Below are 18,109 nucleotides of genomic sequence, written 5' to 3' on the forward strand. Positions count from 1 at the left end.
CTGGAACTTCAGGAAAAAGAAATACACAGATTTACAACCACATTTAGTTTTCATCTCTGCCGGCGAGATAAACAAAAGATATTTACTGATTTTTCTTGACAACAAACCAGGTCCATCACTTCTAGATGGATCTGGAGTACTGATTAGTCTGATCACAACACTTGTTTCATTCCAGATGCTTCTGAGTCTATAGAAGTTGACAGAGAAGAGAAGACACCTTTTTTTTGGTGCATGCCTACATCCTTGCCCTTTATAAATCATTCATTATACACTGCAGAAGGACAGAAATGCCAGTCATTTCTAATATTTATTTTAAATCATGTGATTACTATTTTACACCTTTTTAATATCTTTTGTAATGTCTTGCAGACCAGAAATGCAACAATCGGAGTTTGGTATCAAATAAAATTAAATAAAATTAAGCTAAAGAGAGAACATGTCAAATATCTTTTGCTCATGCTGCATCTTTCCTGATTTAGATTTTCCACACCGATAGGTTTATCTGATTTGGGCTTGTATTTAACAATAATCAGTTTATTTAATTTAAGTTGAAGTCCTAACCATTGTTTGTCACAAAGTGGAGCAAAGCAGGAGTTAATATTCCACACCATTACTGTTTGGGCTGAAACTTTCTACATCAACAGTTGATTTTGCACATTAATATATTAATCCAAGTAAAACAAAACTGACTAATGAGACCAACAACTTCATACTCATCATTTTTGGGTTGCTGAAATGATCATCTCACATATCTGGAAATGATTAAGTTTAGAGCTCATGTCGTCACTCACTTGCATCATACTGATGCATTTCCGTCATTTCTGTTTGTTTTTTTAAGGGGAGTGTGTGTATGAGAGAGCTGTGAAATTGGAAGTGTTGAAACCCAGAGGAAGTGCCTCGAAAGAAGCCAGAAGTCCTGTCTGATAGCAGACGGGTATCTCTTTCTCATGTAACATGGAGTGAACACAGCACCAGAGCTGCTTTCTGTGCAGCATCACACTGCTGCAGGATCCTGACGAGTAGAGCTGTTTGTGAGAAGGGCCAACAATGGTGAGTGTTGTGCATGGGGCATCGACCGTGGGAGGCAGAACAGGGGTACAGGGCCCAGATGGATGACAGGGCAACATCTGTTCCAACTCCTGACTGAGTCTTATCAGCAGAAATGCTGCCACACACACTGGACAGAGAGAAAAAGGCATTCTTTGCAGAGTTTAAGAAAACATGCCTTCTTTTGTTTGTCTTGTAAACGAAAGTTGGGTTCCCTGTTAGGTCACGCATTTGCATTTCACAAAGCTCACGGGGATAATTTTGTTGTGTTTCGTCGCATTCATTATACTTCTGGAGGTCATTAAACCCGTTTGTGGTACACTTCTATCTTTATAATATTATACGCTGACAAAAGTGCCAATATAGAAAATTTTAAACAACTGCTTTTACAAACCTTTTTACAGTTCCTTTCCACTGTAATCTCAATAATTAAACTTCTGCAATGTGATGTATTTAACCATTTAAGAGTTAAAAGGGCTTTCTGAATCACTGCAAGCAGTTCTCGCTTTTTCTCAACAGATGCTAAGTGCAATATAGACAGCTGATAATGCACGATTCTTGCTATATTTCTGTACACCTCCCCCCCCCCCCCCCCCCCCCCCCCGAAAGCTTTTGTCTGTTTCTGATTACTGGGGGACAGAAATGAGTGAAAACACTCAGGAAACTACTGCTTCCCTCTCTGAGTCCTGCCGTGGTAGTGTAAAAGATCAAATCCTGTAAAAATGAGACAGTTTTTCTGAACCCACCAGGCTTCATCTGTCTACTTCCTACATTGTAAAATCATGAATACTTTAGTGTTACAATGAGCACGGCTCCTCCAATCCACACAAAATAGATTTCCTGTTGTATAAGTGCACCGTAAGCACTTACACAAGATGTAACAATTTAAAAAAAAAAAAAAAAAAAAGATAAACTATTATGGAGGCTGCAGGGTTGAATGGTGGATAATTGCTTGCGGTTGGAAGGCTTGATCTTTCCTGCTTAAGTACCGTTTGCTTCTGTGCGGTGTGACTTTCTCACTCTCTGAATGGCACCTTTTACGCAAACTAATAACCTCACTTTAAATTGTTGCCTACAATAAGCCTTGCCACTGGTTTGACATTTGTCAGGTAGTTTCCTGACTCCAGGCAGCCATTATCATTCATTTTGGTAAATTATAATGAAATCAGCTTGCAGAGACTTGAATGTTACTTAAGATACTGTATCCACCACAGTAAACATCTCTGGTTCATTTGTATGGTGAGTGATTAGTGCATCACAACATACCAATACAGCTTCTTAAGGGGTCTGCTGCAACACAGTGCACAGACACCTGCAATTAAACAGGTAGTAGAGATAAAGGGTTAGAGTGGGAGGAGGAAAACTGACTGCATATTCTTCAGGAGAGTGAAATCAACTGTACAGCCAGCCTCTATCTTTCTTCTTCTTTATCGTGGGAGGGCTGCTGCTTCACTGAGGTCTTGGCCTCTTCCCTTCCCTTGGGCACCCTGGATGCTCATGCTGAGCGAAGGCTGTTTGGGTGTGACCAAAGGGAAGCAGAGCAAGTAAGAGTGAGGCAGAAAAATGGAAAAGAACCTGAGCAAAAATGAAAAGAAAAAAAAAAGTAATGGGAGAAAGAAGGGCTTAAAATAGAGAGAAAGTGAGTACAGCAGGAAGAAAAAAGGAAAGCGAGACGAGCGCAGCGGCCCATGGTTTGTCTCAGGGCTGCAACAGCTTCCAGAGCTGGTGTGCAGCAGACTGAAGAGAAGCACGTCTGCCCCAGAGGCAGAGACTGGAAAACAGGATCAAAGAGTCGCCAGGGCAACCTGCATGACACACATTGTATTAAAGCCACACGGTTAATTTGAAAGAGGGAAGAAGGGCAAAGGGAGAAGAAAAGGGGAGGCAGAGGTAGCACAGAGTGGAGTATATTTATCAGGAACTCCTGTCTCACTCGGTTAACTTTCCACTCAAAACTTTCTTCAGCTGCTGAACTTTAATCGCTTTTTTTCTTTTTCTTTTATCCCAGCTTTGGCTCAAACTCCACCAGCTCATCTGTGTTTTCCTGATCATCTTCCAGTGTCTTAGATTTCCAAAGGCCACCTTAATTCACAAATCAGAAGCGCTGAAGAAAATATCTTCAGGAGTACATGAAGAAATTCCACTCATCACGTATTCTGTAGTAAAACACGAACAAATATTCACCTTCAATATACCTAAAAACTAAGATTATATATTCAAAATGAGACTGTACAGCACTGAAAGGATAAATATAAAATGTATCACTTAAACACTTTATAAGCACAAGTAGACAAAATGTAGAGTAAATAAGAGCTGACATTTTTATCATTTTTAAATCTTTAATTTCCATTTTGAACAAAAAATTTAAAAAGAAAAAATTGTACATTGTACAGTTATAAAACATTTGTGATTAATGTAAGCAGATGACATGAAAAGTCCACCACTGGTATAATCTATGATCGAAAGAATTATTTTGCATTCAAGCCAATAAATGCATTGATCCATTCAGTTCTTACATAAAGGTACAAAATGTGATTAAGTCTCTTAAAACCTGACAAAACAAAAAACAATGAGGATGTTTGAGCACTTTCATGATGGGGATGAACAGACACCTGAGGCACAATGAACATGACTCATTTTAGAGGTACTGAGTCCACATGAGGGCGTCCAGGCTGAAATGGCATGTGGGCTACAAGCCTTATTGAGCAGTAATGGGAACATGGAGTGGAGCTGGAGTGGAGGGGCAGTGTTGAGGTGGGGCAGGGGTGCGCGATAAACAGCAGACAGGGAGGGGTCTCCAGACAGTTGGAAGGCATTAGGGTGTCGGACAGGGACTTGTCAGATGCAGCTGTTGCTGTGGCTGATTGATAGTTTGTATTTTAGTCTGATGGGAAACTGCAGTCACTAGCCAGCGTGAGGAGATTAAGCTAAATTTAAGAGGAAAATAAAAAGAAATTAAAGTTTAAAAAAATGGACAAAAACAAATATGACATTTGCTCAACACTGAAAAGACACAAAATCCATTACATTGCTCCATGTTGCAGCTAGATCCAGCCCATTCACTTTTTTCTTCTTATTATGAACTCTGATTTTTGAAGTATTCATAGGTGTGACATAAAAAAATCAAAACATTGCTCTACGGGGTTAACATACAGAGCTATAAAATATAACCTAGATAGAACATATAAAAAAAAGCCTTTAGACTTGTTCCCACTTTGTCCCTAATGGACTCATCTCCACTGATCCCCTCATCTCATGAGTAGTAGTATATAGTTGTGTACACAGGAGGCTACACAGCAGCATGCACATTTGCATGGCCTTAATACTCCATGAGATACTCAGACTACACTATTCAGATTAGATATTGAGAGACGGTGTGACACACCGATATGTAACTACCGTACATAACACATGGCTTTGGACTATGCACTCCAATTACACAACAACATTTGTTGTTACAGAGTCAGACGGAGAAGCACACTTGACAGCCATCGACTTTTCAGTGGAAAGAACATCAACCATGCTCACCCAAACATCCTGCAAAGTAATTAGTGGAGATACTAAACATATCTTCAGACAATTTGGGCTCCACTATGTGTGTGCGTGAGTGTGTGTGTGTGTGTGTTAGTGTTCAACAATGACTACAGGATTGCCATATGTCCTAAATATCTTTGATCACATCACAGTGGCACAAACAGTAGTAAACAAGACTTTCATTGTTGGCAAAGTTCAATAACTTTACTTGAAACCTGGGTGGCTGTCAGCCTGTCGTGGTTGACTGGTTCTTGTGCACACGCTTCCAATTTGAAAACAGAGACCACAGTGAATGGAGGATAACATACAATACACATTTCAAACAGTGGCCAACATCTGTTGTATTCTTTTGTGTGTCTGTTTGTGTCTGTGAGGTTGTGTGTGTGTGTGAATGGGCACCAGCAGGATGTGGTGGTTCTCAACCAGTAATGTCCATAAGCATTAGCAGCATTAGCATCATATCCTTGCAGGATCTGTGTCTTTGTCCTCCAAGAGGATAATAAACTGACTGAAGCTTTCCTTCACCGCCTCTATGTTGTCGGTGGTGCTGCCCTCCAGGATCCAGCGCTTTCCCCGGGCCAGCGGCTCCAGCTCAAAGTACTTCTTAATCTGCAGCCAAAAACACAATGTGGTTGGCCACATTTGAAACAATTTTAAACAATCATAAATGATCACATTTAGCATTAAGGAAGAATTATAGCTTACATACATTTCCACAGGTGAAAGCATTTTGAAATCAGCTATTCTGTTTTTTTTTTTCTCTTTCTTTCTGTGGAGCTATTAAATCTGAGGCAAGTGTGGTTACTTAAATAAAAGGAGCACCACTTGTCTTAAACTTGGAGCCACTTACGGTTAATAGTCTGCACATTTTCTTCTCACACAAACATTTCACCAGGTGAATTCTGTTAAGTCACCCACACAAATTAGTTTACCAGTGTTACCTCACTTCCAATAAAGAATGAAAAATCAGGTGTAATTCTGCAGCTCTATCTTAACAATGATATAAAACAATAAACAAAAGGGGGGAGGAAAAAAAAGTTAAATAGATTAAAAGTAAGTAAAACAAAGAAGCCTCTTCATCTAAGAAGTATGCAGCTTGTTGGCTTGGCACTGCTCCTTGTAACAGTTGATTATAAAGTTCATATGCTGGTTTTTGGCAACTCTTGACAGTGGAGGGAGTGGTGAGGTTTGGGGAGGAACCAGAACCAGCTGTTATGTAAAAACAAATCTCAGCAGAGGGAAACAATGTCTTAGACCTCCACTGACGGTACTGCAGGTTGTTAGGGTTTCTGACATTTTCAAGCTGAGAGTAATGGAAGCAATTCTTTCACCTTGTGTGAACAGAGTTCAGCCATCTCCCAATGCTTGTCTGATAGTTGGTGACAAATGTAAAAAGACAAATGTGTACTGTCTGCAGCTCAGACAAAAAAAAAGGGGAAAGATACTAATGCCACAGATGCAGCAAAAGTACATTTTTGCAATTTATTAACATCTTACATGCTCAGTTTGACAGATGCATTTTCAAAGGTAAAAGGTAAAACTTTCACATTCATCATGTAACATGTAAAGAAATGTTGGACTAAAATGACCAGAATGATTTGAATATGCACAATTCTTAAAGATGATAAAATATTCAGTATTAAAACCTGATAGTCCTCAGCTCACATGTCCAAAGTGTTTTCTTGTCTTCTTGTTCTAATGATTGTCATCTGGTTTTCACATTGTTTGGTGAAGGCTGGAGAGAGGACATCAATCACTGCAGTAATACCTGCTTTACGGTATGAAGCTTTTAGAAACATTGTAAGTGTTCAGGTGAAATTTCTGAAATATTCAACTGGAGATAGAACAAGTATTCTGAATAGCAGGAGAAAACACAGAACTCCACAAGGATGCCCATCACACAGCCAAATGACTTTTCAACATCAAGTGAAATTGCTTTTGTCTAGACCATGCTGGGCTGTCTAGCTGTGCCATGGTGTGTGGCATGAAGAGGATGGAAAGGAGGAGGAGGAGGCGGAGGGTGTATTCTTTGTGTCTGCTTAAACCCAGCCACCCATGCCAGTGAGTGGAAGAGTGACTGCCGTCTCTACCCCCCTGAGCAGAGTCTCTGTCCGGGTGTAATGTGAGTTTAATGATAGATTAAGTCACCTCAGCTGCGTTTGGCTCAGAAGCCTGGCTAGAAAGCCGAGTGGACCCAAACAGTGTTAACAAATCTGTCTGGGTAACTTGAGCTGCCCTAGTCCAGGCTCTAGCCCCAGACCTAGACTGCAGACGATGTGGCTGGCTGCCTGTCTGGCTGGCTTACTTGTCAGCCTGTAGCCAAGGCCCCCTTCTGGAAGACACTGGCTCCTGCACTGGCAGACAGTCAAAAGGCCATGGGTGACCTCTGTGCAAGTGCAGACAGGCTCAAGCTTCTCCCACTTCCCTTCCTTGCTTCATGGGCCAGCAGAACACACCCTGGAGCATCTCACGAGGTGGCAAATGCCTTCTTAAGCTCTGTCCAACAGACGACTAATCTGACCAACGATACTCTACCCCATCATTTCTGAGGTTTTCAGACTATCTTGGCAGTTCTGTACTCACAACACCCAGCAGCCTGTGATATCAAAGAAATGGCCCATTTACTTAATAGCTTATGCAAACACCTTCACACGGACTGTATTTTATTGACTAGGCGCGACCAATCAAGAGATTTAAATCCCTCAACAGACGGACAGGATATTCTGCCAAAAACACTGTCTCAGTATTACATGACCAAAGGAACCCCATGACCTAACAGCCGGGTGCATCCACACTGACAGTCAACAAGTGTGGCCCAAACCAGTTTCTCTGAGATTAAGTCCTCCTAAGTACACTTATGCTTGCTTAAGGAATTGCGTGAGGCAGTGGGATGGGTAAGCCACACAAGACGTGGGTTGCCAGATGGCTTCTAGGATGACCACTGGGTCATCCAGTCTAGCTTCTTTTAGGTCATACAGACCGGGGGCCTCGTCTTGCACATGGGAGAAAGCGGCTTATACATCCATAAGGGCGTCAAAAAATCTTTAATCATTTGAGTCTGTAACAACTACATTCCTCCTGCTGGAGTCCAGTCATGCTGGTCTGGAGCGTTACTGACAGATATATAAAACTCGGGAAAGGTGAACTATTAGGCAACAGCCCTGAATAGTTGGTGTGCTGAGAGGAAAGTTCAGTCCCTGAGAATGTGCATGAGCTGGATTTCCTATTTAACTGTGTAATTTAAGTAAGGTTTAATTTAAGATCGGACATACTGTACATTCTGTTTTCATCTCCTATGTATAAAAATGAGACCTGTTCTTTTAATTTTATCGGTCAATCTAAGCTGAGTGTAAGTAAGCTGCCAACAGATGTTCATTCAAGTAATGATTTGCAGATTGATGTTGGAGGATATGTATTAATGTCATGTAAACAACTAATTTAGGGTGGCTGTACCCCAGGTGGTGGAGTGGTCAGCCTTCATCTGGAAGGTTGCTTGCTTAATGTCCAGCTCTCTAAATCTACATGTTGAAGTATCCTTGAGCAGACTTCTGGGCCCCATTTTAAAATTAATTTGGAAGACAAGTCTAAACTTACTCCTGAAATAATTAAATTGTGGTAAGAAATTTCATATGCTGATTAAAAAGGGGCCATTTAAAAACTACCTTTTGGAAATGAGTCTGCATAAGAGATTACTTTATTAAAAATGTTACTGTTTGCTTGACAGTTTGTGACCCAGTGGTTACACGGTTAGTCAGCTAAGCTTTAAGCTCCAACTCTGGCAAGCCTAATTTAGGCTCCTTAAGACAGTGGATGGGCATGCATGGCACGTGCATTCAGTGGCTCGGTGACCTGTGCCAGATTATGACATGTGATGCTCACTGTTGACTTCATGCCAAGTCAAGAGGCTATCCTACAGAATAAAAAGAGCTTTGATGGCTGTCCACAGAGCTCCTCTCTGGCCTCCTGACCAACAAACCATGGAGGCAGACAGAGGACTAAAAAAAGAGGACTGGTTGGAGGTTAAGTTTTATAGTTCCAGGTACGTAATGCTTGCTCCTGAGAATACATGAAAGAAAACTAGACTGTTCTGTTCTGCTGTTGAGAATATTCAAAGTAGCAGGTGATATTGGGTGTCTGCAGTATCATATCATTATAACATATTCAGAAAAAACAAAAGCAAAAACAGTCATAATGTCCTTCATCTGGTCCTAAATATGTTCATTCTCCTTCTATTTAGGTCCATAGATAGAGTTTCAGCTGATCCCAGCACGTCTTGCACAATGGGTCTCCAATCCCACACAGACAAAGCAAACAAGCTCTATGATGTTCACATTCACGAGGAGGTTGCGCAATCCAGAGTGTACCTCAATGTCAAGCAGGCCAGCAGTGGAGCTATCCCATGTACACAATGAAGGAATTCATTTACTAATTAAACTTAGATTAAATCTGCTGAATGTCACACTGGAAAAATAAAGCTACAAATGGATTTTGTGTAAACATTGCCACAAGAATAGTACACAGGCTGCTGAAAAAGCAACTGGTGTGCAACCAAATGTGACCCATGTTTGTCGCAGTGTTTCCACACAAGTGATTTACAAACTATGAAATCAAAGCCATTTTTTCCCCACACTGCATTCTTCTGGTTTCACCACTGCTATGTTTCTTACAGTCCCTTTAAGTAGTGACGTTTCTGCTGAGTAATTGTGTTAAGTGCCTGCTCAAGAGCACAATGGCAGAGGTCCAAGGCAACAGAGTGACATTAACATAGCATGTTAAGGATAATTCTGATAAGAGCCCTTAATGTGGTTCAAGGACTCTGTGCTATGTCCACCGATTTGGAAAATCTAGAGTCAGTTTTAGTAAAAGTTAACAGCAAAGCCAGATGGAACAGATGTAGGTTTGTTGGATCAACTCTTATAGCAGATAAGTATCATACAACTGGGATAAGTCTAGTTCTGATGCCCCAAGTTAAAAAAAAAAGACTGGAAAAAAATATAAAACTAAATTGAATCATATCAAATAATAACTTATATCCCTTGTGTTTTAGTAATGGGATGATAAAAGGGAAAAGCAGGAAATGTTCAGTCACGATTTTAGCTCCTAGCCATGTTTTTTTTCAGTTTTTTAAAGAAACTAAAACCTAAATAAGAGCTAATAAAAATGACTCACTTAACAAGTTATTCTTCAAACACTGCTTTCCTGCGGGCAGTAATCAAACACATTATGTGACGCCAGGATAACTTTACCAGCAAATTCATTGGACAACTTGTGATTTTAAGGTTTTCATCAGAATAAAATTCTGATGAAAGCAGAGTCTGGTTTACCACTAATTTAACATTTTACTTATATATTAAAGCATGGGGAAATGAGCCAAACAAATAAGTTTAACATGCCTCATGAGATGAAAGACGTTACCTCCAGTTCCCTTGACCTTACATGTATTATGACCACATGTCTATCAAGCTTCACTGTCATGTCAAAACCTCTCCACACAAGTGAGCTTTATAACTGGAGAAGGAAGCATTGAGGAGGGGGTCCCCCCTCAACTAGGGAAAGTGGCATACTCAAATATCCAAGACAATCAATTACACCATCCCTTGACATGTTGGCCCCTGTGAAGATATCAGTCACTTGGAAAGTGGCCCACACTGGCGACTGCATTGAAATGGGAAGGTAATGTGAGATCCACTCGCCTTATAATAGATATGCTTTTGTTTGCTTTTCCGGCTTACCTAAAGACATGAGAAAGCCTGGAGGTCCCCAAGAGAGGAACACTTAGAAAGCCTGTGAAAAAACAAACATTGCACCACAAACTGTGCGAGGTGTCAGATGAAACAGCCTACTGGCCAGTAAGTAAAACCTAAAGCCTATTTAAACAAGGGTGTAACACCTTCAGTAATAAACCCAAGGTTTTGCATCTTAGGGGATTACTGCCTCAGGCCTTACTCAAGGTAGATAATGACCTGATCACCTGTTCAGTGAAAGTGCTAACTATAAATGAAGCATATACAGTAACAGAATCACCTCTGGTATTTTCCATTGCATTGTACAGCTCACCTTCACTATACTAGCTTTAAGACCTTGTGTTTTTCATGACGACTTCTATGTCATGTTATTGAGCACTGGCCATATTTATTCTCCGGGGGGGGGGGGGCACCCCATTGTTACTGTGATCTGTCATGCGAGCAAACCATTATGGCATATTTATTTACAAAAGATGTGTTTTGTCTGCTTTAATTCTCATCAATTCTTTTTATGTAAAAAGGCAAAAACCACTTTAGTCAGTCGTTAAAAAAAAAAAAAAAACTTGCCTGAGGTAACAAGCATGTACTGGTGTGAGAAGAATTTAAGCACTGAACAGACCAGACATGGCAATTCTCATTAACCAGTTCATTTTTGTTACTTTTGTGTAACCTTTACATTTTGCCTCAGTTTTCTTGGAACCTTAATTGAGATGACACTGAAACAGTAGGAAGGAGAAGTCTAGCGGCCCCTGGTATCAGGCTTAAACTTTTAGGCTTGGTTTTGATGCTGCAGACAAATTGTGGCGACTGCAGAGAAATGGGTCAGATCCAGGGCATTAAAAAACATAACATATAACAAACATGACAGAGTACGGTGAAGATAGTGCAGTCTGCTTTAATTCGACTAGATAAAAAAACAGGTGAACAAAGAGACTTCATCGCCTGGAGATACTTGTATCATATTATAACATCAATGACTTGAAAAAGAAACCCGATGCATGACAGTAATAACTGCTTTATAGCGATCAGTCAGACAAGTTAGGGGTTATGTCTGGAGAAAAACACTGTAGTATGCAGACCCTGTCGCTAAACACTTGTGTACTTGAAAACGTTCCATTCCAAGATAAGGACACTGTGCACAAAAAATCATGTGGTGGAAAATCATCTTTCAGAATCCTTAAAGTCTGAATTAAGCAAATTCAGAAATTTGCACTGAAACATCTGATTTGGATTCAGAAAGTGTTTGTTTGGCACACTCACTACTGAAGTACAGCTGTTGTGTTCAACAGTTTTTCATGCCCTACTTTTTTTTTTTGTTTTTTAGATTTTTAGGGTGGGTCCAAAATCTAATTCCTATGATTCAGTAAAACCAAAGTTCATACTGAACACCTGACCATTATAAGAAGCCCCTCAGTCCTCAGACTCGTTACAGGCTAGCTACTAATTTCACCTTATTTAAGATTTTTTTTTCCCTGATGACAACAAGAAAAATTTATGTTGATTTATATTTTATATCAAGAATGAGCACAAGAACATTAATGTTATGAAAAAGAAGACGCACTGTACCAGATATAGCCGCCAGCTAATTTTGATCTATGGTCCCTGGACAGATAAGCATAAAAGTACATATAAAATACAAACACATATAAAACAACTGCATACAAATACAAACAATAGCACACTCCTTCTCCAAAATATATATCAAAGAATCAAAAGGAGTGGAGCTGAAATGATGCAATGGAGAATTAGTTATTTATTAGTGATTTATTCTCAACATACATGCATTGCAACCTTGTGTAGAAATTGGCAAGAGTGCCCCAGTGCCCCATTAAATAAACATTTATCTCCCATATCCTTCATCCAACCCATCTTTATCAAGACGTGGCCAAAATAGCCAAAAATACATAAAAAAATATGAAACATCTGAAACATAAAGCTACATACACTGTGAAAACGGAAGAGTGGAAAATGCAGCCAATCGGCTTCTTTATGCTGAAGACAAGCTTGGTGAAAACTCCTGCACCTTGATATTTCAGGCTGTTTTGATTGAGGGTGTGCAAAGCGCACATTAAGAGACACACAGCACAGCTTAAAAAGCAGCATAAAAATGTATGTACACATTTAAAAATCAGGAAACCTAAAATTTTAGCATTACGATAAGAAAAAAAAAACAAGTTAAATTTAGTCCTTTCATCAGATGTAAAAACAGTCCAGGCCTTGCCACATAAAAAGCATTGAGGCCACCCTGGAACCAATCCAGAGTTGTAGAACTGTTGAAACAGAGGTTCTGTGGCCCACAAATTAAGACTGAAGTCCCCATGTCCCAGTAGAAAATCTGAGCAGCCTTTAGATTTACTGTCCTGTTCCACTCAGGTGAGACCATGGGTTCTCCCTTGGGCTCAGCTCAGTGCAGGTTCAAAGTGATTCACTCACAGAGCACTTTTCTTCAAAGGCAACTGATCACTGCCAGATCAGAGCCGTTCTCAGAGGTGCTGTAAATCTAGGATGCACTGGGGATATTCTTACAGACTCAGTGCTATTTGGAACAATGCTATTGGGTTTAAGAGCTTACGCAGTGATAATGTTCTTTCCACACATGTGGGGATTCTGCAAACATATATCTGAAAGATGTGCATGAGAAGATTCCCATTTGTACAATGAACAGGTAGGTCTTTTTTACTTTGTTTTTACAAGCTCAAAGGCATCTTTTTTAATTTGTCTTGCAGCAGGTCAGATGACTTTAAAGCACTCTGGCTGTCGCATAAATAATATTTGCTTTAAGCCTGGTAAAAGCAGCAACAGATGCTGCAGAGCAAGTGTTTATCCACTCTCATCAGAGTCCAAGAGAATTATGATGTGATGAAATAATCTGACTGTGTTTTTATTCTAAATTAAATATTAAAGCAGAATTTTATGAAGAAGCATCTAGTTACATGTATAATGAAACAGAGTTTAGTGAACATCGGTGTGATTATTCTTTTTTGTGGACTATATATTGTTATTGTCATCCAGTCCTACAGATACTCAGTCTAACTAGACTCTGAAGACTGGCCACACTGTCTGTGATGCCATGACTTTTTCTACCATATTATCTCAAAATGCATTTGTCTTTGGGTCCTGTGCAGATTTCAAGGATCGAGGATTAGAAACCTGGTGATGTTACAGAAGTATGAATGCATTTTCTACAGGGTGAGGACTGGGAGTTGCAAAGGGGGAGGAAAGATCTATCCTCTCATGGAGAATGGAAAATAATTGGCAGGTTCAGTAGCTGAACATGGCCCCTTAACCAGGGTTTGACCTGTAGGACACCAAGAAAGGTTTAATAGAGGAGAATATGTAAGATGTGTGCAGCAGGGTAAATAGGGTACCCATGTTTGCGCTGCCCTGTTACAGATAGAGTGACTCAATTTATAAAAGGCCAAAAACCCCCTGACAAGGAACATCTGGTCTATGAGACTCGAACGGGTGAGCTGGCATTCTGCCCATCCTCCCTGCTGGAGGGGCCAATGTGCCGGCAACTTCCCTTGAGCCCGCCCTTTCTCTCTTTTTCTTGTGAAGGGGCCTGCTTTGCTGCAGCAGCCCACACAGAGGGCCCGCAAAGCCCAGGAGGTCTGTCACAAGCCACCCCTCCTCCTCCAAGACCCCCCTAATGGGACCCTCCACCCCTTTCACTCTGAGGCCCCCCTTTCACGCTCCAGTCTTGACAGTTGACCAGCTTGAAAGCTGCAGCAGGCCCCCGCTTTAGCACACAGCACGCGGCATTACAATCAAAGTGCTCCCCTTCTTCAAAAGATTTAAACCATGCGTCAAGTTGGAGTCTGTACACACATTCACACAGAGCCACCCACTCTCTCATAGACATGCACACTCAGATGTTAGGGGACCACAGGATATAAAATTCAAGGTTGATAGGTTTTTTTGACTATGTCTGCATCGCGTACGTTCTTATATTGGGAAACAGATTCAGATACTTTATCTGCACATGTGCACATATGTGAATGATGAGGCTGTCACTCATTCAACAATCAAGTTGGAAGGAATTTGAAATCACATGGTCATTTATTCTTCAACGCCCATTTTAATGCAAATACTTTTGCTTTGCACTTCATTTATAAGGTCTTAGATCAGAAATGTGTTTTCTTTTAGACCTCATGTCTTGCGCATGTCAGCAAACAGGACTGCTGTTGAGGTTGTTCTCATACTTGTTTGATTACTGCACCTGTTAGCAGAGGTTTCCACTAGCCGACGCACCAGCAAACTCAGACCATACAAAATATCTTGATTAGAAGGATAGAGACAATTAAAATGGCAAGCAGCAGTTGTCTTTGTTTTGCGGTTAGGATGACAGCAGAAGAAAATTACCTATGGGGACATCTAGTCACATTTTTCCCTACATTATAACAACTACTTGAACTCAAAACAAGTTGTTCTATTTTTGTTAATACATTTACATAAACAGGGCATACATATTTCATATCACTTTTTGATGGATCACAAGGCGAACGCTGGGATTTGAGCATAAAATCTGAGATTTAATGTATTTTTTAAAATGGTTTTATGAGTTGATCATTCATCCTGCCAGGGAACTGCTAATGCCCGCTGTTAACCACAACAGAAAACAACCACGATGACTGGTATGGACCCAAACATCCACAGATTACCACTGTATTACCACAGCTGTAAAGAATGAAAGCTGTCCCAAATTCTCCTTTTTTTTTGTCAATTCCGTAAAACCCAATGACCACTAATAGTGCGATAATAAAAAAGGACGAGCTTCTGTGGACCTTACATGGAACCCTTCCATGAATCCCACATTTCTAAGATGGTGCTGCAACAACAAACTTTCAGAGAGGAAAGAAAAAAAAAAAAATCTGTCATTTTGAGTTGTGAAAAGGGTACATTTCAATGGATGAAAAACTCTATGGAAGGGAACCCCCCAGAGATTCCCAGCGTTTGATCCATGTGAGTCAGCATTGGAAACTAGGGGTCAAATCACATGCTGAATAGGCTTTTCGGAAGTCTTCTTCTGGGTTGTGGCGGCCGTCCGTCCGACCCTGCTTGACCAGTAAACAAAGAAAGGGCCAGTGATCACAATTGGGACGGGGGCGTTCTTTTCTCCTCTAGTGGAAAGTCCAGTCCTGAATAGGGTCTGGCTGCCTGAATTGCGTTCCACACCAATTTTGTGAGCAAGGACCCGCAGGGGTCAGGGTTCAGAAGATTTGACGTGGGCTATGGGAAAAGACAAGCACAGTGCCCGCACAACCTGCCGACTGCCCTCTCACCCACAGTGCCCCTTAACCTCCCAGAGGGACAGACCACCATCCCAGGAATGACAGGATGAGAAAGGCTGTATGGGTGGGAAAGGGAATAAAAGCAGGGATGAAGGTGGGCGGGAAGATTGCACTGGCAGGATAGACAAAGATGTAAGGGAGATAAACCATCAAAGAAACAAAATGTTTCTAAGTGACTTCACATATTGCGCTTCCAAGGTCTAGCGCACACTCTCCAGAGGGTAATCAGTGTATGCGTCTTGACTGATTTTCCAACCCTCGCCTCCCAAGCTGGGATGGATGAAGCACTGTGAGATATCTTCTGACATTTAGAGCCTGCTGTTCCTTCTGTAATCACTCATAAACTACACGTGAAAACAGAGGTTAATAGCCACTATGGAAATGTATGTTACAGCACTAATAAAAATGGTGCACCATCTATCAAAGACTGTTATGTTTACTAGCTAAAACATCTGGACACAACTCTCCCCTTCTCAGCACTGTATTTTGATATGGGGCCACTTGGGAATATTGTACAGAAATCTTAAGCTGAAAATTCCTCAGACCAATATGCCCAGTCTTCGTTACCAAAATGTGATAATATTTAAGAGCACTTCTGGTCAACACCTTCAGAATCAACAACTACCAAAAATGCAAAAGTCTGAGACAAAATTTATTTTATCACATTTGTTGGCATTGCATGGTTTTTATTATGACAGTCTGAGAAGTCAACAAATGGACTAATGTAAATGTGGCAGCATTTGCCAGAGTTACGTTATAAACTGCACAAAGAGGAGCCGTGACACCAGTTTGAAAGGCAGGCACAGTCATCTAAACAGCTTAATTGTAAGAGTCACATGTTCTGTTGGAAAAATCAAGCTGTCAACACTGCATTTTAACAGGGAGTATAGAGCCATCTAACTTCACATGGTGGTGCCGCTGGCTGGCTGGAGACACCTCTTAAAAATCCATCACGCGCTGCTTTACATGGAATGTCACACTTTGGGGTGCCATACAGTACACCTAATCAACTGACGGGAGGCAGCAGAAAACACAGACACAAACTACGGTGGTTATTTTGCTACTTGTGTAAAATGATTGCAAACATGTCTGTGTCAGATAAGAGCCTTCATTTGGTGCATGGTTTAGAGTTCAGTGCATTCTTGAGTCTCTGCTCTCAGTGCTACTGTAACATGAAAGCTGTGGGCTGAAAACAGATTTCTGTTCTAATTGTGTTTTGATTCTGCCTGTAGATTTCCCAAGTGGATGATTTGTTTGTGCTTCGTTTTTTGCTACTGGCATCCAAAAACAGGAAGTTAAAAATTACTCATAAAAGTGAACATCAAAAGAGTAACAAGCAGCAAAGTAGGGGAGTTCACACTGGACACACTGGAGTTTTATACATGTGGAGAATAGCTTGCCTTCCTTTAAAAAGCTATATCACCTTGTAAAGAAATTGACCCTTGATTTTATTTTCTTTATCAAACAGTAGAACTCTGACATACCCTTTTGGGAGCGCTTTGTTTATTATATAATTATTATACAATCCCATCTCAATATAGAAATGACCACCTATTGTGTCGGTGAACATGTCACTGTAAAGAAAACCTATTAATGCTGTCAATATATCCAGAGCCAGCCTGAACTTGGCTTTCAATTCATTGTTACACTAAAATCAATATGTTTGTGTAATGTGGCCACAGAGCCATTTTGCACTTGGCGAGAAATGAGCGACAGAGCTCAGCAAGGGCACCTGCTCCTTGCCCATTTTTCCACTGTAGCCAGCAACTTACAAGTCTGGGATTGGAGAGGGGAGTTGGGGGGGGGTGGGGGGTGGGGAGGTTGCTGACCAGCTTCAGTCTAGACGGCTCAATACGCAGTTGACTTTTTAAACCCGCTTGTCTGGAAAAAGAGCAGACGTGAGGTAAGAGGGGGGTGAGCTGCAGCAGAGATGTGGCGGTGGTGTGTTTTGGCTGCCATAGCCGGCAGGCTAGACTCACTAGAAGCGAGCACAGAGAGAGGAGGGATGAGAGTGAAAGGGAAAGAGAGAAACAGACAGAGGGGCAGAGGGAAAGCAAGAGACGCTATCAGAGAGAGCTATCAGAGTCACTGGCTGTGGCTCCATTGTCAAGGTCAGTGAGCTGCCGAGTCCCCCCTCCCTCCTGTCTGCTTTCCTGCTGTTCATCCTGTTCTCCTGCACAGTACCTCCATCAGACTCACCTGCACACTCAGCACACAGTGAGGAAATGTAACATCAGAGATAACTAAAATATCACACCATCACTACACAACTAACGTCTGTCAGCTGCACAAGATCTTTCATTTATGAAATATATCTTTACTTGCAGACAAATGAAAACACTTCATTGGAGGTCTGTGTTGATGCTGTTTAATTGTACACAAGAACATTTTACGCAGCAGCTGGACATTTTTTAGTTTAGAGCACATTTGTTTTCATTTGGCATCTGAAGAGAGGTTTTATTGGGACATTAGTAAAGTTTTAACAGAATGACT

General features: G+C 41.0%; 1 protein-coding gene across 2 annotated transcripts in view; it reads right to left on the reverse strand.

The window, feature by feature from the left end:
* Window positions 1–3,378: 3,378 nt before the first annotated feature.
* Window positions 3,379–18,109, reverse strand: part of arl15a (ADP-ribosylation factor-like 15a) — a 101,524-nt gene continuing 86,793 nt past the window's right edge. For both annotated transcript variants that reach the window (XM_041999294.1, XM_041999293.1), the window contains exon 5: window positions 3,379–5,190. In XM_041999294.1, the coding sequence (XP_041855228.1) occupies window positions 5,038–5,190 (153 nt within the window). In that variant the 3' untranslated portion in view covers window positions 3,379–5,037. The remainder of the gene's footprint in view (window positions 5,191–18,109) is intronic.

Source organism: Melanotaenia boesemani, chromosome 11 (genome assembly GCF_017639745.1).
Source record: "Melanotaenia boesemani isolate fMelBoe1 chromosome 11, fMelBoe1.pri, whole genome shotgun sequence".
Taxonomy (NCBI): domain Eukaryota; kingdom Metazoa; phylum Chordata; class Actinopteri; order Atheriniformes; family Melanotaeniidae; genus Melanotaenia; species Melanotaenia boesemani.